The sequence below is a fragment of the Polistes dominula genome, unplaced genomic scaffold (genome assembly GCF_049000335.1).
Source record: "Polistes dominula isolate Pdom_NZ unplaced genomic scaffold, Pdom_raw_medaka contig_77, whole genome shotgun sequence".
Classification (NCBI taxonomy): Eukaryota; Metazoa; Arthropoda; class Insecta; order Hymenoptera; family Vespidae; genus Polistes; species Polistes dominula.
In genome coordinates this window covers 1,432,438-1,455,799 of record NW_028301152.1, presented here as the reverse complement: position 1 = coordinate 1,455,799, position 23,362 = coordinate 1,432,438, and the positions used below count along the sequence as shown (strand labels likewise).

General features: G+C 28.7%; 2 protein-coding genes across 5 annotated transcripts; one reads left to right on the top strand and one right to left on the bottom strand.

The window, feature by feature from the left end:
- Positions 1-158: 158 nt before the first annotated feature.
- On the top strand, positions 159-15,485 carry LOC107064099 (uncharacterized). Of its 4 annotated transcripts, XM_089177979.1 has the most exons (12): positions 159-419; positions 1,381-1,554; positions 1,712-2,056; positions 2,137-2,486; positions 2,552-2,790; positions 2,869-3,317; positions 3,406-3,514; positions 4,621-4,749; positions 4,889-13,460; positions 14,021-14,184; positions 14,310-14,364; positions 14,473-15,485. In XM_089177979.1, the coding sequence occupies exons 2-12, from the start codon at positions 1,387-1,389 to the stop codon at positions 14,495-14,497; spliced, it is 10,605 nt and encodes a 3,534-aa protein (XP_089034105.1). In that variant the 5' UTR covers positions 159-419; positions 1,381-1,386; the 3' UTR covers positions 14,498-15,485. The 4 variants fall into 4 exon arrangements, with proteins under 4 accessions (XP_089034105.1, XP_015171904.2, XP_015171903.2 ...); XM_015316418.2 differs by having other exon boundaries at positions 2,552-3,317; positions 3,406-3,472; XM_015316417.2 differs by having other exon boundaries at positions 2,552-3,317.
- A 140-nt stretch (positions 15,486-15,625) lies between these two features.
- LOC107064198 (arylsulfatase B) lies at positions 15,626-20,966 on the bottom strand. The gene is made up of 8 exons (XM_015316616.2): positions 19,253-20,966; positions 18,934-19,164; positions 18,280-18,435; positions 17,907-18,165; positions 17,637-17,794; positions 17,422-17,557; positions 16,888-17,330; positions 15,626-16,762 (listed from the first exon to the last, which is right to left on the bottom strand). The coding sequence occupies exons 1-8, from the start codon at positions 19,469-19,471 to the stop codon at positions 16,229-16,231; spliced, it is 2,136 nt and encodes a 711-aa protein (XP_015172102.2). The 5' UTR covers positions 19,472-20,966; the 3' UTR covers positions 15,626-16,228.
- Between the last annotated feature and the right edge of the window lie 2,396 nt (positions 20,967-23,362).

Genomic DNA, 23,362 nt, shown 5'->3' with positions numbered 1-23,362 from the left:
TAAAGTATTATATTAAATTAGATAAGTTATATAAGAACAAATAAAGTTTTTAAATTTAAATAAAGTAAATTATATTTTTTAGGGCGTCAATTTTATTACGTTACTACGCGTTAAATAGTGCAATGGCGCCACTGTTCCAACCTTAACACCCAACGAGTGTTAATGTTTGTCCAATTGCTTCCGACGAAAAGTAAAGTTTGCTAGATATAGTTAAATTAATTTTTAAATATTATATTTACAAAAAAAAGGAATAATTATTGCGTGTAATAAAAAGGCAAGTCTGTGTAAGTATCGTGTATATGTATTGTGCATTAGTTTCTAATAGAAGAAAAGTGCGTGTGGTGCGAAAAAAGATTGAAAATATGTGCAGATATAGTGACGTATTTCCATCTTGACATCTCATTGAATTAAAATAAAAGGTAAATATAATTTGAAGATATAATATTTGTCTTTAAAAAAGGAACTATATTCTTGTGATTTTTTTTTCCAATTATTGAACCGTTTCTTAGTTAGTTTAATATCCTTAAATAATTTAATCATCCCTTAACCTTTTCATGTCAATCTTTTCGATCCACTTTAGTAAGTACGTTACGTCATTTTGCTACGTGTACACAAATATTTCTGACCTCTTCGAATGTTTAAAGACATGAAAACTACTTTTTTTTATCTATTTGATAATGATTCATTTGAAATTGAAATAATAAAATATATCGTATATTAGTTCATATTTTTGTACACATTTTTAACATATAAATAAGAAATATAAAAAGTTATTCTATAAAATTAAATTTTGTAAATTGGAATGCATGTTTATAACTTTTAAAATATATTAATATATATTATATATATATATATATTTAATTTATAGTTGAGGTTATCAATTATATATATTCTTGCATTATTCATTATAATATATTTGTATATAATATAATGAAAACCACGTGACAGTTGGAAAAGGATAATATATTGAATTTTATATGTTTTTAAAACAATTATTATTATTATTATTATTATTACTATTAATATGTTTAACTATCTTATAACTATTTTTTTCTTATGCTGCAGTTATTATTAATGCTATCTTTTTATGCTGTAGTGATCCTACTATTATGTTGGATATATGTAAAAGATTGACCAAGTTTATAGGAATGATTATAGTGTATGTGTAGGTTAATATAATTAGTTTACCTCGACAGTACTATTATCCAATTAGCTCATGAAAATGAGAACATTGGATGAAGCTGGAATATCTGAACATTTTAGTAGAACTTTCACTGCCACTTATTCTACAAGTTATTGCAAACTAAATCAATCACAGAACTTAGTTTAATATAAAAAAAAATAATGATGAAGTTTTTTGTTGTACTTCTATTTATGCAGTTCATAATGTGGGGAGAATTTGAAGAACCACCAGGGACCATGGAAGAAGGCCCACCTGAAACACTTTTGGAAGCAAAGAAGACCTGCAAGCAAAATAAAAATCAGTTGGAATCTTTTAAAGAAATTATGTTAAAAAACAAACAAAGTTTGAAAAAGAAAGAAGAAGAAGCGCAGGTGACATTTCATATATTTCTCCCTTATTATACTTTCATTATGTTATTATATATAGCTTTTTTATTTCATAATAATATTAATTATTTATTTTATTAATTTTTGATGGTTGCCTTATTTTCGAATCTATTATTATTATTATTTGTATATATAATTTTAGGAATATGCTAGTAGGCTATCAAAAATTAAATCTAGGACTAAGTTGTCCAAACGCAGTAAAGATGGTGCTTCAACATCCAAAGATGTAGAACAGCCATCTGAAATTGATACAAGTATACAGGATATTAGTCAAGCGACAACACGTAAAGCTAAATCTTCTTTGCTTCAAAGAATGTTGGTAGAGAATAGGAAAGTATTTGAACAGCGTAATAAAGAATTGACAGAGACTAAGCGAGCTGTAGAAGAAAAAGTGGAAGCTATTAGGCAACAATTAAATGAAAAAGATTTAGCAATGATGGAATTGCAGAAAGATCAAACTGTAACACCTATATTAGTTACTTCTGAAGTATGTTATATACTTGATATGTTATATATAATACTCTATTTAAGTAACAATATAATAAACGATTAATATTTTTATTTAAGATACCAGTGCCCGAGTCTACTTATATTCAAGAGAAGGATAACAAAATAATAGAACTTAACAATAAAGTTTCGGAGTTACAAGCAATTATTATGGATCTTCAAGAAAATTTAAAAGAAAAGGATTCAGTTATTGATTCAAAGACTAAAGCTATAACGCTCATGTCAGCTGATCTTTCTAAAAAGGGTAAAACAACATTAGATACGCTTGAAGATACGAAAGATGAAATGCGAACTATGCAAGAACATTTCGTTTTATTAGAATCGTCATTAAAGCAAAAAAATGATAATCTTCTTCAGCAACTTCATGAAAGGGATGATAAAATATCAGAATTAGATGATACTATTAAAAGGTAAGCATTAAGTAAAGATGTTCTTTGATTAAAGATATAAAATATTTTTCAAAATTGTTGTTTAGATACGAAAATGAACTAGCTGAACAAAAATTATCTGAGATAGCAAACTCTGATTTGTCACGTTCGACTTTGGATACTTTGGCTGATACGAAAAGTGCTATGACATCTATGCAAGAAAATTTTATTCTCATTGAGTCTTCCTTAAAAATGAAAAATGATAATTTACTTCAACAATTGCAAGATTATGAAATGAAATTAGGAGAAGCTAATGAAAAAATATTCCAATTAGAATCTGGAAGAGGTATAGTAAAAACACCTTCAATAGAAGATTTACAATATAATCTAAATAAATTGAAAGAAAATAATCGTCAATTACAAGATGAGAAATATGAACTTCAAAAGAGTATCGCTGATATGCAAAATCAAATGATTGTTTCAACATCTATGCATGGAAATGGTGCTATTATGGAAAAAGATAACAGGATAGCAGAACTTGAAAAATTAGTAGAAGAACTTAAAAAGTCCAATGATTTGCTCGAAGAGAAATCTAAGATTGAATTACAAAAGCAGCTTGCAGAATTATCTGTGAAGAATGAAGATTATTCGAATAGAATTATGGAACTTGAAAAATTAGTGCACAATCTTGAAATGGAAAAGAATGAAATTGCATCTCAATTGCCATCTGAACTTTCAATTCAAAAGGAAAATGAAAAAACTCAAAAACTAATTAAAGAATTAGATGATTTAAATAAAAATATGATTAAAATAAAAGCTCAGCACAAAAGTAAAATAAAGGGTTTACAAAAGCAATTGGAAAACTTCAAAATGGTAATCATAATTTAAACATTTCAATGATAAATGTATACAATTTTATTATACTAAGGAATAAATAATAATATATTAACACATAATTTAGGTGTCCGATACAAATGCGGAGCTTGTTAGGCTGGGAAATCAAGTTGCTTTATTGGAGGAGGAGAAAGGTAACCTTCAGCTGAGTCTGGTAGACTTTGACGAGCTTAAAGGTAGGAACCAGGACAGGATTTATTTCGTTGTTCTTTCCATCCTTTTAGTTATGAAATATAATATGTGATTTATTCATATGATTTGTATAATAGGTTAATTTTTATAATGCAATGTCAATATAAAAATATTATATATGTATATATATATATATATATATTTGTGTGTGTACTTCTATGTATTTACATGCATATATGTAATACATATATTCATGTATTTACATAGACACATGCACATATATGCATCAATGTTATTGTAAATGCTATAAGAGATCATTTTTATACTTAAAAATCAAATATTTATTTGTAAATTTATAATGAAACACAGTATAGCTTTTAACGATTTTTGGTGATGGATTCTTACTTGACTTTTAGTTATTTAATTTGTAAATATAATGACCGTAAAAGCTCATAAAGAATACTAATTAATGAACAGATAAATCGTGTTAAATATTAGTTAGTTTTATGTAACATGGTACCTACTTTACTTGTCAAAGTTTGCTATTATATCTGATTTGTAGATATAGATTATTTATCCTATAGAAAATATAATCATCTTTTCCTTATTATCTATTACTAATACCAAATTTATCTTGTAAGTCACTTTATCTGCATGAAGGGTTATGAGACTTATAATATTTACTTGTTCATAGTTAATTAATTATTAATAATGACTACATATAAATATTACATTAATTTATATTATTAAACACATAATATACTAACAATTAAGTTAATACGATTAATCAATAATATTTTGAGAATGTATTTTTTTAAATGATTTATGCTTAATTTTATATTACTTATATATTTTTTTATTAATGAATTGTTAGTTTAAAAAGCCAACGCCATACTGGCGGGATTTGCTATTTGCGGCAATAAACTTAAGAGTTCCTAATACCAATTAATAATAATAATAATTATTATTATTATAATAATAGTTAAAAAAAGGGTAAATATTGCTGTAAGAACTGTTTGCATATTTTTAAAAATTTGTTTCTATTTAAAAACACTAAACATTTATTGCAATTATTACTTAATGCTTCATAACTGTTATAAATAAACAAAATTATTATGTATATTATTGGTATATCATACAATCTGTATAGCATCAGCAGGAGATTGGCAAGAACGCATATCAGAGCTCGAAAGCAGATTATCCATGCAAACTGATGAAATACAAAAAAATATTGATGCCATAGCTATTTTGGAAAATCAGAAATTAGATCTTATTCAAGGTAATGTATTATTTTTTTTTAAGTATGTAAATGATATACTACAAAAAGATATAAAGAAGTGAAAAATATATATATATATATATATATATATATATACATACATATATATATTTTCTTTTTATTATTTATTATATTTCAGAGCTACATTTATTAAAACAAAAAGTTTCTGAATTAGAAGCAGAAGTTGCAGATGCTGAAAATCATAGAGTAACTGCAGAAATTAAAGTAGTCGATTTAGAGGAACAATTGGAGTCAGTGCACAAAATAACAGAAAATAAATTAGAAATATCACCTAATGTAAATGAACTTCTTCAAAAGATAGAAACCTTACAACAAGAGAATATTGAACTATCAAGTAAATTAAATAAATTGGAAGAAAAAAGTACTTCCGATGCAGGATCAACCGAATCGTTTGAAACAATACATGAAGTTGATAAAAATGAATTATTGAAAAAGATAGATGATCTTACACAAAGGAATGATGAATTAACGTTAAAATTAACGAAATTGGAAGAAAGAAGTAGTTCACATGCTGGTTCTACAGAATCGTTTGAGGCCATAAATGATGTAGATAAGAATGAATTGTTAAAAAAGATTGATCAGTTAACTCAGGAAAATAATGAACTTATAGTAAAAATAAGTAGGAATGATGAGAAAGGATCTTCTGATACAGGTTCTACCGAATCGTTTGAACGTATTCCAGAACATAATGAGAGTACAGTTAAGATTGAGCTTCTTACTCAAGAGAACAATGATCTCGTTATTAAAATGACTAAACTCGAAGAAAAATTACTTCATCTTAAAAATAATTATTCTGAAATAGTTGAATCCAATGATATCTTACAAATTCGTAAAAATGAGCTTGATTTACAAAATGAGTCTTTATTATACGCAAATAATAATCTGTCTACTGAATTGACCAAGTTAAAATCACAGATATCAGATATGGAAGAAGAAAATATTAATTTACAAAAAAGAATTGAAGTACTTACCGCAGAAAATAATGATTTAGTTATTAAATGTACAAAGTTAGATGAACATCTAAATGTAATTCAGGAGAAACAATCCAATAGTACAGAAAGAACAGTGCGTTCTATTGATAATGAAGATCAATTGAATGCTTTACTTTTGGAGAAAAATAATATTGAAAAGGAATTAAACGTTGTAGTAGAGAAATTAATTGAACGTACTAATGCTGCATCGTTCTTTGAAATAGAAATTAATGATACAAAATTAAAAATGAATAAATTGTTAGAAGAAAAAGATGAAATTGTTATGAAAGTGCAACAACTTGAGGAGATAAATCAACAATTAATGGATGATTTAAACAAAACTATTCAAGAAAAAGAAGAATTATCCAATAAGATTGAATTTATCAATCAAAAAGAAAATATAACAGAGGAGGGACAAGAAAGTAGTGCAGTGTTGCAGGAGTTCATAGAAGAACCTGATAACAGTCAACAGACAAATGTATCTGCAATATTGCAAAATGAATCTGCTATCATAGCATCTTTAGAAAAAGAAATAAAACATTATAAAGAATTAATAAAAGAACAGACAAATGTTATAGAAGAAATGAAGTTGAAGTTGTCGAGTAAGGAAGAAGAATTAGAAGAAAAAACTAAACAAATACTTAATTATGAAGTATCTGAGAAAGAAAGGGAAACTTTAGAAAACGCGTTAAAAGAGATGTCAGAAGCAATGGAAGAATGGAAATTTAAATATGAAAATTTGGAAGAGAAAATGAATTCATTGGAAGTAAATAAGGTATCTATTGAGAATGGCTTTAGTATGTTGCAAGAAGAAAATAAACGGTTAATTGGAGATATAGAACAAGAAAAAATAGCAAAAAATATATTGAAAGAAGAATTAGAAAGTAGAATAGCAACGCTTGAATCAAATCTAGAAAAGGAAAGAATAATTGTCTCTAAGAAAGAGGATGAAATAAGTAATTTGAAAGAAAACTTAGAAAGTAAAAATCAAGATTTGCATAATAAATATTTACAAATACAAAATGAAATGATTACCATAGATAATTTGCAAGACGAACTTTATAATTATAAAAGTGATATTCAACAAAAAGATCTTCAAATCGCTTCAATATCGCAGGAATTAGAAAAAGTTAACGATGTTTTGAGATCGACGGAAGATAAAGCTTATTCTTTAGAAAAGAAACATTCGGAATTACAAGAAAAATTAAGCGAATCGATACCTCGTACAGAATATAATGAATTATTAGAGAAATTACGTCAAAACGAGATACTTGTTAATAATATGGAAAGTAAAATTGATGAATATATGAAAGAAAAAAATGAATTATTAGTCCAATTGGAAAGCATGTCTCAACAGAATCAAGAAGTGCAATATCAATTGACACAAAAACATGAAGAACTTCAAAATGTTTTGATGATTAAAGAAGAATTAGATGCACAAATTATAGAAACAGAAAGAAATAAAGCTGATGCAGAGAACAAATTAATGAATATTGAAAGTTCTTTAGAAAACAATGTTAAATTTATCGATGAATTACAGTCTGAACTAAAGGGTGCTTATATAATGATGGAACAGTTAAAAGTTAAACATCTAGAGGATATAGAAATGCATAATCGAAGATTCGAAGATACCATAGAAGAATTAAATACCAAAATTCAAGAATGCGAAAGTTTGAAAGCTGAATTGTTAGAAAAAGAGAAGCTTATTAGTCAAAATCTTTCAGAAGAAACTAAAATTACTTTAGAAACTAAAGTTGTTGATCTAGAACAGAAACTTGTTGATTCTGAAAATAAAAAACAAGCACAATTAGAAAAAATGAAGAAAATTGTAGCGACGTTGAAAAGAAAAACTGCCATGTGTCAAGAATTTGAAGCAAGAATTGCAGAATTAGAAGAGAAGTGGACAAGTGAGAAGGACGAAAAAGAAGCGAAAAATAAGAAAAATCAAGAAGTTGAGAGTTCTATGAGAGAGAAGGACAATAAAATAGCTGATTTGGAGGAGAAGTTGAATAAAGCTAAAAGTGAGACAGCTAATTCTCTTGAACATGTCGAAAGACTTACAAATGAAAGTGTTGTTCTGAAAGATAAAATGTCTTTACTTATCAATCAAATTAGTGAATTGGAAGATGAATTGAATAAGCGTATAGCACAACATTCCACTGACATAGAAGCTGAAAAATTAGCCAAACAAAGTGTTGTCAAAGAATATGAATCTTTCAAAAAAGAAATTCTTCAGAAATATGATCAACAGGAATTAATTCTTGAAGAAACTAAAGACAATGCAAGAGAGCTTAATGTACGCATGCAAGTTATGGAAACGGAATATGTAGAACACCTTGGATTGATAAAACATCTTCAAGCTGAAAATTGTTTATTATCGTCGAAACAAATACAGATTAATGAAAAATTGGAAAATGTAGAAAAAGAGTCAGAAAATCGACGATTGCTTATTGAAGAATTAGAAAAGAAAATGGCTGTGTCGACTGTAGATCAGATAATTCAAACTTCAGAAGATGAATTAAGACACGATACAAGATCAATAGTACAACAATGCGATCATTGTGAACAATGTCAAACCATAGTACAAGCATTAGAGGCTAAACTTCAGGAAAAAGAAGCTGAAATTGAAAATTTAGATAATGAATTAGCCAATTCTATTGGTAATTTTGTTCAAATGCGTGAATCTTTAAGATTCAATGATATGATGAATCAATCCAGTATAAGAAATAGAACGATGGAAGATCCTTACAATGATCTTCTATATCAATATAATACATTATTAGCCAATAACGAGGAAATTAAAACTAAATTGGAAAACATGGTCAAGGAAAACAAGGAAATGGTTGAGAAAAGTAAAACTCATGAAGCTTTGAATGTAAGTTTGCAAGAGAAAATTCTTGCTATGGAAGAAACTTTAATGGAAGATGAAAAATACAATGATTTATTGAAAAAGTATAGTGAACGGGAAAGTGAATTAAAAAATTTACAAGAAAAATTAGAAGCTATGGAAAATGAAATGAAACGATCCGTAGAAATGTTACAAGATGAGTTAATTGTACTTAAGTCTGAAAAGGAAGAAATCTTAACAAAGTATAAATTATTAAGCGATCAGAAAGAAGCTTTAGAACAAGAATTGGAACATCTTAAGATGGAGAATAACGAGCATAATCAAAGGTTAATAGAATTACAATCAGAATTAGATAAACTTAATCAGAAAAATACGACAACGATCGAAGAAACGGTTAATGTTAACGTAACAAGAAGTAGCGATTTGGATATCGTACATGAGGAAAAATATACTTCACCTCAGCTCTTTGATGCTTCGAAAATTTTCGGACCTCAGTATAATATAGATGAACAAAAGGAAACAGCAAAATTACAAGATCTCGTTAATAACAAAGATATAGAATGTTTAGCTCTTAAAAAAGAAATTGATCATTTGCAGAAACAAATGAGCGAAGATAAAGCACAAATGTTGCTTAATCGTAACGTATATGAAGAAGAATTAAAAATGTCTCAAGAACGTTGTCAAACAATGCAAATAGAAATAAATAATTTGCAAATGATAATAAATGATAAAGTTAAACAAATTGAATTGTTAAACGACGAAATAAATAACGTTCATAATCAACGAGAAAGCGTTGATACGCAAATTGAAGAATTAAGGAAGACAAAAGACAATGAAATTCAATCTTTGCAGGTGGAATTAAATACTACAAAAGATATTATAACATCGTTATCTATGCAATGTGACGAACAAAATAATTTCATAGAAATGTATAAGTTGCAAATTAGTAATTTAGAACAAGAAATACGCAATATTACGAACAATGATTCAACATCTAATTTACATCAACAATTAATGGAGATTACGAAAGAAAAAGATATGTTGCAGTTGCAAATAAATGATTTAACTCGATCTTTGGGAGAATTAAAACAACAAAATATTACACTACAGAGTATTAAAGAAGAGGAGTTGACCAGAAGTGCTGTACAAAATTTGGAAGTAACTCCAAAAGATGAGAATAAATTGCAAAAAACAGTAAGTGGAAGCAGCGAGTTAACAGAAATACAAACGACACCGTTTATGGAACAAAGTACAAATGTAAGTATTGATGATGCAAATGATAAATTCAATACCGATGAGGATACTTGGGGTTGGAATGCTGATGATGTACAAACAACAGATGATCATCATTCACCAATTTCAATAATTCCTAGTGTAGAAATACAATTGCGTACAAAGATTGATGAAATGGAAAAGAAATTGTTACATTTGGAAGAAGAAAAAGTGAAATTGATAGAAGAAAATAAAACATTACAAATAAGGAGTGGTAAGATGGTGAAAAAATTGAAAGAGTACAAAGTTCAGATAGAAAATTTGCAACAACAATTGAAGAGTCAAAAATCTATGACTGGTTTATGTGAATTAGATTCGGCTATCGAAGAAGAATTAAAACTTCAGATCACCGAATTAGAGAAAAACTTAAAAGAATCGCATGTAGAACATAATCATCTGCTTGTTGAAAAGGAAAATCTCTTAAAACGTATTAATGTGCTTGAATTGGCTAATGAAACATATATAGATATGAAAGAAAAGCAAGATATGAATATGGAAGTTCTTAGATTAGAAAACAAAGATCTTACGAATAAGATAAAGTCCTTGGAAGCTAGATTTTCTGAAGAAAATATAACACCTGAAAGTGAACTGGAATCTTCAATGTCAACTAAGCAATTGCAAAAAAGAGCTGCTGAAGATGTAACATCAGACATTAAGCAATTATGCGATAAATATAAAGAAGAATTGGAAACTGTAAAAGACGACATGGAAGCCCTTGCCACAGAAAACGAACAGCTTCAAAATTATTTGGAAGAACAGAAATCAAGAATATCAATTCTTGAAGGAAAATTAATTGCTGGGGAAAAGGATAGTCAAGAATTGAGGGAAGTTCAAGAAAGAAAAAATGAATTGCAAGGTTTGTTGAAAAAGTTAGAAGAAGAAAATGAAGCTTTGAAGAAACAATTTGAAGAACGTCTTTCTGATATTTCCAAGGAAACTCTTCAAATGGAAGAACGAATAAAGGAACTTAATCAACAATTAGAACTATCCACAATAAGAGCAAATGAGTTGCAGAAAAGAGAGGAATATATTCTCGAAGAGAAATCCCAAATGGAGGAAAAGATAAATAAAGCTAAAATAACAGAAGAAAAACTCTTTACTGTGTCGGAATCGTTAACAGAAGTTACAGAACTTTTGAATGCTCGAGTACAAGAAGTAGCTGATCTAAAACAGGAACTTCAGAAACAATACGTAGCTCGTCAGGAAGCCGAAGAAAAATTACAAAATAATATACAAGATTTAACTTATGAATTGAGGGAAAGGAAACAAGAATTAGATGATTTGCGAGGAGCCATTAGCGTTAAAGAAAGTGAATTAATTCAACAGAAGAGCGTTGAGACAGTTAGTTTACTTGTGAGTGAAGCTACGCAGGAACTCGTGCAAAAGCATGCGATTGATATCGAAGATAGAAACAAAGAAATACGTGAACTTCGTGATAAATTAAACTCATTACAAATAACTAAAGATGAAATTACTTCTGAATTAATGAAGAGATCTACTCAAGAGGATACTGTAACATCCTTGTCAGAAAATCTTAATGAAAAAGTTATGCTCTTGGAAACTATCAAGGCTGAATTATTACAGACAAAAGAAGAATTCCAACAACGTCAATTGCAATGGGAAAGTGAATCGCGACAGCATTCGTTGGATATTGAAAAATATTTGTCGACGATCGGTCAATTGGAAGATCGTTTGCGCGAATCTGAATATTTATCGAAAAAATTGCAAGAAGAATTGCAAAGATACGAAGTGTTATTAAATGATAAGGACGCGGAAATAAAGGAGAATCAAATTCAATTGCAACATTTCGCTGAACTCAAAGAAGATCTTCGTGAAAGTGCGAATGAGTTCATTTATTCAGCTTCAGAATTTGAAACGATGCGTATAGATTTGGAAAAGACTAAAGAAGCCTTGGAAGAAAATGAATCTTTGTTGAAAGAGGCAGAAGACAAACTTAAGGAGAAACAAATGGAACTGGATAAACTTTCTTCCAATAATTCTTTCCTTCAAAATCAACAAAGTTCTACTACCGGCGATGATTTACCTTTATTTAGAATGGGAAACGATAATGAAGAGATGCTTCGTAATACGATAGAAAATTTGAAGATCCAATTAGAAGAGAAACAACAAGAAATAGAACACTTGAAATATATTATTGAAGAGAACACTTATCCTAGGATAATTCAAGAAATGCAAGTTAATATTAATCTTCTTTACAACGAAAAGGCACAATTAGAAAATGCATTGCAAGCAGCTCAGCAAAGTTTATTAGATAAACAAAATCAAATTGAAAGTTTAATTAAACATTTAGAGACACAAGAGAAAGAGAACTCGACTTTGCTTACAAGAGAAAGAGATCGAAGATCAATTCAAGACCAAGAAGAGATCGTGAAATTGCAAAACGAGTTGCATGCAAAGGAACAAGAAATAAACGAATTGAAATATGTCATAGCTGAGAAGGATTCCCAATTGTCACAGATCAATTTGGATCCTTCCTCGGATGATTATGAATTACGTGAGAACTTGCAGAGTTTAACGACAGAATTATGTGCTAAAGAACAAGAAATTCGGCAATTGAAGACGAGTATAGACGAAGCTCAAAATGAGATCTTACGTTTGAAAGATCTCGAGATGATTTCGGAAGAAACCAGGAACATAATCGAAAGATTGACCTCAGAGAAAGAAACGATTCGATTGGAAAGCGAAGAACTTTTGGAAAAGAAATTAGCAGAAAAGGAATCGGAAATTGATGCCATTAAACAAAGATTATCAATGGAGAACGAAGAATTAATGAATAATCTTAGATCTAAGGATAAGGAGGTAGAGAACCTTAAAAAACAATTTGATATTTGGACGACAGAATTAAATGAGGCTTTACATCGTAAGGAAGAAGAATTGCAAATAATGGTAAATGTAAATCTTCAAGAGAAGGATAAACTTATCTCCGAATTGACTTTTACGAAGGAAGCAGAAATTCGAAACTTGACCATTCAAATTCACGAAAAGGACCTACGTATTGAGGAACTCATTGATTTATATAAAAAGGATCAAAAAGAATTGGCCGAGTTAAGACAGTATGTAGAAGAAAAGGAAATTGAGATTAGAGAATTGACCGATCGATTGGAAAGTAAAGTTAAAGAATATGAAATGATCCAACGTGCTTTGAAAAAAGATTTTCCTATTGCTGAAGCAATGAACATTCAGGAAGGTCAAGAAATAGAAAGGACGACCTTAAATACCTCCGATATTCTTGAAGGAAGCGAAGATTCGAAATATTCGAACGAACTCGACCTCGCTCTTTACATGCTCCACCAACGAGATGTCAGATGCGAAGAATTAACCCATGAATTGATGCAATTGCTCGAGGAACGTGACACCTTGCAATTGCGATTATCAAATGCTATTCGAATAAACGAAGAATTACGAAAAATATCATCGTCCGATTCGAGCCCGAGAAAGGATGTTCCAGCTTCCTCAGAAACGACTGATGAACCCCTAATCGAGCATCCTTCCCCATCGAAATCGGATGGACCCGTTGAGATAGCCAAAGAAGCCATAGACGCACCGATAGAAGAAGATAAAGCAGCTCTCTCTCTGAAGTACGTATATGATTTCATTTAAATCCCTTTTTTGTTTTTTTTTGGTTAATCCTGACTGTTATATATTGTATAAAAAGAAATATTTTTATAGTAATCAGTCTAACAAATTACCTAGATAAAATCGAATCTTACTTATCACATAGAAGATTTTGAAGTTGTGCTCATGTATTTTTATTTACCATTATGAAAACTTCTTATTGCTGCCTTACCTGATATTTCTTTTGTAATTCCTCTAAGATAAACAATATGTTTGACAAGTTTAGAAGAATATCTTTTAAGAACAAGATGTGTATACTTAGAGATGTCCTTGCTCCAATTTTATTGCAGGTCTGTGTTGTTTTTTCTAATACATTTTCATTGCTTTTGATTATTTTTGAGTTGAATATTTAAGAAATATTTTGTTCAAACGTGATCTTTTGAGTAGTATAATTTTCCTTCTTTTTTTTTTTTTGTAATCAAAACCCTTCCTTAAACCTTTTTATCTATTGTGAAAGAAAGCTCCTTGGTATACATGCCTTAGGTAATGCAAGTGCCTTAGTATAAGCTAGTTTTCCCTTTAGGCTGTCGCAGTTACATACGGTTGGCCATACAAAGGACGTACGGTTAAGGGATGAACGAGAGTTGAGGCATACGCAACAAATGTCTTTATTAGCACATAAAGATGTCCTAAGTACACTACCTCCAGAAGCTGCTGCAAAACTTGTTAATGCGAACTATACGCTCTGTACGTATTATCATTATAGATTCATTTTGTCGAGTTATCTTTTGAATTAGCTTGAAATTTATAAATCATATCGTTAAATTATGATTATTTTTCCATTTAATGACGTTTATGACATTTCTTTACAGCAAGGGACGTTCAAAGTCAGTCGAGCGTTCTCCTAAATTGGCTATGGGGAAAAAGGTAAATTCTTAGTTTTATTTATAACAAGAATACAAACTATATAAATAAGGTGATACACCCTATACATATATATTTGTAATAATTATATTTTATTATTATGTTTAATAGCACACCGAAGGTGATGCACATGTGATGAATGAGCAACGGGAGTGAAATGGACTACATCCTTATCTTTTGGTTACATTCCTGCCAAGTGCCAACTGCCAAGATTTTTTCTGCAGTTAAAGGTCTTTTGTAGTTAAAATCGAGATAAAAAAAAAAAAAAGGCGCTTCATTTCTGAATAAACGATACTGTTATTATAATTACACAGCGAACTTGTCGCAATTTTGAAATGTCGCATGCGTCTCACGAAACAAACTCCGGTTGCTACCTTAGATTACTTAGAAATAAATTTTTTCTGTTTTTTTTTTTTTTTTTTTTTTTTTATTTATAAATAAGTTACGTAAAGTTTAATAACGATACACGCGATCATAATATTAAGGCTTTTATCAGGGGGTCGCTATCTTTGTGGTATAACTTTATAACTCTGAAACAAAAAATTATGTTCTGTATTGTATAATACTTGTACAGCTTGCGAGCTCTTGTATAATACGTGAAAATGATTCCCACTATTAGAAATTAATTGAATTAAGGTTATATTTCATTAGGTGGGAATAGTAATTGTTTTTAATGCAAACGAATGATCTATCTAATCAAATATACGTTTGTTCGAACGATTAGTTTCTTTTCCTATTTCTATATACATATATACATATATATATATATATGTATATACATGTATATATGTATATATATGTATGTATATATATATATTAATTTATTGGTATATTATTGTTCGCGCTGTTGAGTAATTGTTTTTTAATCTGTAGAAGAATTTTTGGCGTTTCATATGACAATTATCTATATATATATATATTTATAAAATAATTTTAAACAAGTATTATGTCGTATAAAAATGATGATAGATAGGAACATGTTAGAATCGTCACCTCCCTCGCGTACAATTTCTCATTTGTTATTTTCACAAAATTTTTGTACAAAAACAAAACAAATGAAAAAAAAAACAAAAGAAAAGAAAAGATAATGAAAATAATAAAACATAAGAGAGGTATTTATCTGATATATTGTATATGTTTAATTTAAACCTATTTTAAATTATTAATTTTTCAACGATATATATGTTACTTAGAAAACAAATTAGAATTATAACGAATTATGTATTATCATAATTAAGATATTTCTATTTTTGATTTTCTTTCTTATTAAATAAACAAAATATATATATATATATATTTTTTTTTGTTGCGAAAATAGTCGATGTGTATAAATGTTACTTTAAATTATTTAAATATCTATCATTATAAACAGAATTAATTAATATAGATACAGTTTGTCTTGGTGGTTAGACTTATTTAAGACTAGTCTTTTTTTTTCTTTTTTTTTTTTTACATATATTAGATTATATTTAAATATAGAAATATATTTACATTCAAGAATAACATGTTAGAATACGTTTGAACTCATTGGAAAATGAATTTACTTGCAAAACAAGTAATCATTTTAGAGTTGTAAAATTATTAAAAATAGTCATCTAATTGATATATTTTTTCTATATCGTTGAGACTATTATCAGGAAATAGATTAATATGAGATGAGAGTTTTCTTCTTCTTCTTTTTTTTTTCTATTTGATAAAATTCATTCAACTGGATAATTAATACGGTTTGTTTAATATATCTCCTTTTTCAATTAATAATATCCAATAATTCTCCTTGTTCGTAAACGTTTTATTATTGTTTCATAGATTTATAAAAAATCTTTATAACAGTTTTGTGTTTAGAAGTTTTACAGCTTGAAATCAATCGTCATTTTATATTATTACCATTTTTTATTATACTTGGATTAACGAGATCAGTATTCTCTTCGTCATCAATATTTGTTATATTATTTTCAATTTCATTTGCATCTTTTACTGTAGTAATATAATCTTTATTATTCGAGTCTTTTTTATCCTTTGTCTTGCATAGTTGTTTGGATAATAATACCAAAAGAATTATTATACCTATAATAAAAAGAACAATGATCATACAAATCGTGGTTATTAATATACCAGAATATTCATTAGAATCTTTTTTCTGTAAATGTGTCCAAACTTGCATGCTTTTGTTTGCATATTCAATATTATCTCCCCAACTGATCCAAGTATTATTGTGTAGTAATGGATTCCCCAAAATGTCTATTTTTTGATTACTTGGTTGTACTACAGTAAATCTGTGCTTCAGTATTGCTAATTCTAATAGGGTAAGAATTTGTGATTTGGATTCAGCTAAATTGATCATTTCACATGGATCATTAACAATGTTGAACAAACAAGGTGCTATTAGGGTATCGCATTTAATCTGTAAAACAACAATATTTCATATATTTTTAATAAACAATATATTCAGAAGAAAAAAATGATAAAACACGAGATCGTTTATAACACTCGTGATAATGAATAAATTAATCAAATTAATTAACTAACCATATCTACTTTTTTAACATTACATTTGAGTTCTGCTTTCTTTCGTAAATCAAGTAATTGATCAGCAGTTAATATCTTCTTTTGAAATTCTTTATTAGTATTGTTTGCAACACCAATGTTTCTTCGTTTTCTTCTCGATTCGATTATCTCTTGATTAGTCATTACACCAGCAAAAGCAATACCCGCTTTACTTTGCAGAATTTGATTAGGATCGTATGCTGGTGGAAAACCAAATTCTTCATTTGGCTTGCCACTCTCTCCTAACCAGTCATTAACATCAACATTACCCGTGATATATTTAAAATTTTTATAACGAATTGCTGCATAATCACTAATATCATCGATATTGATGAGTAATTCAGTTCGAGGACTATTACGATTTTCTACTATACTTTCCCACAAATCCTTGCCGTCTATTTTATTTAATTTGCTTTTGTTCAACCCTTCAAATGAATAATTATTATAATTGAATAGTATATATTTGATTAGAATAGTAATAAAAATATAAATGATAATTGTTTTTTAAAATCAAACCTGCCGCAGAAAGTAACGTTGGTAGCCAATCGACAATAGACATTAATTGATTTGAGACTCTCTTTGATTTATTTATGAATGGACTCCAAATAGCTGCGACTCCTCGTACAGCACCTTCCCAAGGGGTTCCTTTTATCTTTAAATTATAAAGAAGGAGAGATGACTTTTAATCAATTTTTATTTTCTTCTGCCTTTTTATAAATTTGATTACTTACACCTTTAAGGGGATAATTACTGCCATGATTACTAAAAATATTTATCGTTGGTGCTCCATTATCACTGATAAATAATATTATACTATTTTCTAACATTTCACGTTTTCTTAATGCTGCAATCACCTCGCCTACACTTTCATCCAATTTCGAAACCATCGCTGAAAAAAAAAACAAAATAATGATTCATTTTTGTGACATTACACAAATAGATATCTTACAAATATGAAAACACACTTTTGAGTATTCTTAATAACAATTTTGAATACAGACCCGCGTAAGTTCTTCTTTCTGGATCATGGATATATCCAAATTTAGCTATTTCTTCGTCAGGTGCATGGATAGAATTTTGAAAACCTCCATTGTGCGGTGCCAGATGTGAGAGATAAAGAAACATTGGATTTTTGGTATCATGAGAATTAATAAGTCTCACCGATTCCTCCGTAAATAGATCAGTTGAATATTTATTTAATGTATCCCAGGCTACCGAAAGATTTCGTCGCATATCAAAGCCTGATTTATTTAAACTTATCTATAAATAATATTAATTTAAATTTTAATTAATCATCGATGTGACTGACAAATTTTGAAGCATTGTTTGAAAATCAAATCAAAATTGTTTTTAATTAAAAGAAGGAGAATTTACGTAATCAGCATTAAAATGGGTGTAATAGTCTTGAAAGCCAGTGTAATATCCAAAGAATGTATCAAAACCGCGATAGGTAGGTGTGTAAACTTTTTTATAAAATCCTAAGTGCCATTTACCAACGGCATGTGTTACGTAGTCAGCTTCTTTGAAATACTGAAAAGAAAAAGGCAATAAATAATTTCAACGAATTACCTTATACCGCAATCTGTTAGAATCTTATCGAACTAACAGAGATAATCGTGACTCTTTGTTAATAAACAAATAATTCGCGATTATAAATTGAGATATAAACTATCCTATCTTTCAAATTGAATGAAACTGTACACAGTGTGTACAATTTTATTCAAATCGGTTCAGTAGTTTAGGAGTCCATTGCGAACAAACAACGTGACACGTAATTTTTATATATTAAGATTGTTTATTTACCGAAAATAATTTTGTCTTGAAATGGGAAATGTGATAAGTTATTCTAACGAAAAATACTATAACTTCAACAAGAAGAAGCGTCACCGTATACGGTGACGGGGCTCCCGGAGAAGCATGCCCGTCTCCGGTATACGGTGTCGAATGTGTTAAGGCGTCTCACCCTTTATGATATATCCAGCATTTAACACGCAATGATATATATTTATAAGTTCGTAATTGAAATACCTGAGGAAGTAATTTTTCGTTCAAAGGAAGTCCTCGTGATTCACCACTTAATAAAACTGAATGTTGCATGCCAAGTCGAATCGGATATTTTCCTGTCATTAATGCTGCTCTACTGGGTGTACACATTGGTAATACATAATGACTATTTAGGATAACACCATTGTATGCCAAAGCATCGATATTTGGTGTTGGGATTTGATCAGATCCATGAAAGCTAACGTCGTTCCAACCCTATCGTGTCGTGTCAAAATTGTATATATTTTATTCAATTAAATTTTAGTCAGAATTTGATTATTAACATAATGTATATTTTCCTTACCATATCATCGGCAATAATCATAATGATGTTTGGTTTTTGACGATTGTCACGATGAAATTCTTTCTCTTGATTTTCCTCTTTTTCAATATCATCCTGACTCTTCGACATTGTTTCTTCATGTAATGTAGATTTTGATATGATCGCATAATTTAATTTAAAAACATTCGAAAGACACAGCGTTACAAATAATTGCGCTAAACTCGTCCATTTTTTATTCATCTCTTTATGATACTACAAATCAATTGAGAAAATAGATAATATAAAAATGAGATGATACTACAATGTTAAATAAAAATGAACCGTTAGATAGTGTTTGTTATCTCAATATTATATGGAATTCATTTAGTTTTTTAGAATAAACAAGCGATACATGACTTATTGTTAAATCATTTTCATAATTATGATCATCACATATATTCTATTGTTTATTATAGAGTTCACGATGCCAAAAACAAATTCTCAATTTTCATAAGAAAAAATACAATTGAAAATAAAGTAACCAAAAAGTCAAACCACTATCGAAAATTGTAAGGAAACGTTAACTCGGGAATATAGGGCATGACTAAAAGCATTAATGCAAACAAAAATTTCATTTGCAGATAAATAATCATCGTAATATCTCAGATAAAGTAATGGAATCACGATAAATATTTAATTCTATCGATTTTTCAACAAAATCAAATCGAGGACGTACTTATTTTATTTTAATTATCATTAAGTTATCATTTTCATGTTATCAAACGTAAGTAAATATTTGAAAGTATGTTACAAATATATAATATACAGTAAATTGAATTGTATAAATCGCTGACGATTATTACACTTAATATACCATATTTTTTATATTATAATTATAGAATGATTCATAAGTTCTTGCCATTTATGTAAATAGCTTCGAAAGTATAATAGTTGCTATTAAGGAAACTGATAAGTAATGTATGAAAAATTCATGACTATAATATAGCATCAGTATTTTTTTTGCTATGTTGGCCTCTTAAGATAGTGGCTGACAACACGAATCTAATTATGTGCAAAAATTTCTTTTTTTTTTAATTTCATTCTACTTTACGTTATCGTTATTGTTATTTATTTCGATTAGATTTCATTTTCTGCTAGGTTCTCAGAGTGGATTCTTTTGAAACTTTTAAGGATGTATTGGTTGTAATTATTATTGGCTAGCGGGTTGTTTATTTCTTCTAATATCAATTCTACCTTTATATTTGTCGTTCAATGTTAAAATAATTTCTACACTTTGTTGTATGCTAATTAGATCACACTACGTGCGAATCAATCGTTGTTATGTCGAAGAGCCATAATTGTTTACCAAACTATACCCATAGACAGCAGGAGAACGTTTGATTCTTATTTACAAAAATCAATGGTTGACCAAGAACGGATTGATGTATTGTATAAATGGAATAAATCAAGCGAGTAGAACATAATTAACAAGCTAATTCACCGATCGATATGTTTATGAGGAATACGTTTGGATGCATTGAACTGAATAATAAACACCGGTTTGAGATTTGATTAGAAAATGTATCAAATGTTGACAAAGTCAGTGTGGATTTTATTTGTCAAATTGATTGTTTAAATATTTTCATCGTTTTCGATAAATGATAAGATAATTGATTAATAATTATATAGGGATATGTTTATAATTGATTATTGTTATATATATATAATACTTAACCGAAGAAAAGTTTCGTCATGCTCTAAATGCTTTTTTTTTTCTTTTCCTTCTCGCCTTACTTTTTTTCATGGAAAATCTAAAGTGGTAATAAAGCTTGGTAACTCGAGTTTCGCGAACAGTTAGATCTCGTATTGCCAAAGGCTATCTCCTTCGACTTTTACTTATTTTATTTCATTCGTTTTATTTACTGCATGCCGCGTACACGAGAAACGTCTTCAAAAGGTAAACGTATATATATTATCAAAGAGCATAATCTTATTGTTAGCGATATATGATTTTAAATAGAAGAAAAAGAAAGAGAAAAGAAGACAAATAAATAATGTCTGTTTCTAATAAAATTTCTTTATCGATATTTATATATGATATATTAGGTCGAGTCATAAATAACTTCCTCTTTTTATGAGACAAAGAATGACGTTTCTGCGACTGATAAGTGCAACACACCTTTCATGAAGTTTTTTTTTGCATTCTTTGCAATTGTTCAACGTATCTATTGGATTTTGCTCCAATATTACCTTTAAAAGGTTCATCAAAGTTGGAAATACGTCCTGCACTCGGTTCATCTTTTAAGATCGTATCTCCAGAACGGAATTTTACAAACCAATTTCTGACTGCCCTATCAGTTATCAGTCTTGCACTGTATAAGCTGCATATTTTTTCAGTTGCCACTTTAGTGCTATTGCCTTGTTTCAATTCCTAAAGCATTACATGTCGAATATGCACTTTTTACTATCCAATTTCAGTGGTTAAGAAAAACGGTTAAATGTAACATTGACTACATAAAGAAACATGTGTGCAGATCACACGTGTTAGAAGTGAAATCTTCGAAAACTAAGTTTCGAAAGAATGAGACGAATAGAAAATATCTGCTGTAGAATAATTGTATTCTCTTCTTATTTAGTATCGCGGTCGTTTCATTGCCTGCCCACCGCTCCGTTACATCGCCGCCTAACCGTTTCGTTACATTTTTTCAAATTACACCCATTCTAAAGAAGTTTTTACTTCAAAAAGTTGACAGAAGACTAACTGAATCCTCATCTATACAGTGATATCGAAAAATAGTAGATAAATACGAAAAATAGATTCTACATAGACGCATCGAAAGTTACTTATGACTCGATCTAATATATTTACACATATATATATATATATATATATAGGCGGCCCTCGACTTTCACATATTTTACTTTCGCACATTTCAAACCCATTTGCATCATGAATAGACATTTTTTATAAAAAAAAAAAAATAAATGGTATTCAACTAACTCTTGAAAGCTTTATAAAGGAAACACCCAAAAGCCCTTAACACGACTCTTTAATTTCATGATGTATACATATTGATAGATAAATACTTTAAAACACAGTTTTTGGTGCATATTTTTTTACATCCCTTTACTGTCGAACATTCAACATATTCGCATACACTTTGAGGAACCAATTATGTGCAAAAGTCGATGGGCCTATTGTAATTTTTATATTTCTTACAATTGGATATAGTAATTGTTAAAAATAACAAACTATTTATTAATATTTGCAAAAATAATGTGAAGTGTTGAGTTTCAGGTAACAACTCACCGATTAACTTGTAGCTTCTTTCACTTCGACTGTCTTATGCTCGACTGTCAATTCCGTAATCCATGTTTCCCTGATCGCCATCAGAAAGCCTCGAAGTTTGTTTTCACTACGATGGCGTCAGGTCGTTACAAAAAATGAACAAACGTTTTCCTCGAGACATAGATTTCTAATCTCGAAATAAAGTAAAATAAAAATATTCAATAAAGTCAACGATTGATACAATAATAATTGTTATATCTTAACATGAAAGAATATCTATTTAATTTTAACTATAATTTATTCATTTATATAAGATGAACCAATTGATACTTTAGTATCTGAAATTACTGTATTGTTTTTTTTTTTTTTTTTTTTAAATATACGTCAAATGTTTTAAGTAAAAATTTGAGCGATTCAATGGGGCTCATACAATATCAAAATATATTTTTATTTTTGTGTCATTATTTTGTAAAGATATCGAAGTCCTTTTTTTAAAATTATTTTTCAAACAGATTTCATCATTTGTTGAAATACCTGCAATGATGGTTGTTTTTTTTCATTAAAAATTCATTGATTCTAATGGTAACATTATTCAAGGTCACAGATAAAAAAAACATAATAAGATTTAAAATACGGAAACAGGTTGCGTTTATCATGAGTGATATACTTGTGTTAAACACAAAATAAGTTAAATTATTTTTATGATAAACCAAATAATGTCAATTGGAATCAATGAAGTGAAAAATATTGGTCATTTTTTTGTTCAATATTTTTTCAATCCTCGTCATTCCTTCACGAAGTATGCATTCAATGTCATCGAAATTTTGGAGGACAAGGGTTAATACAAAAAAAAAATGTTCTAC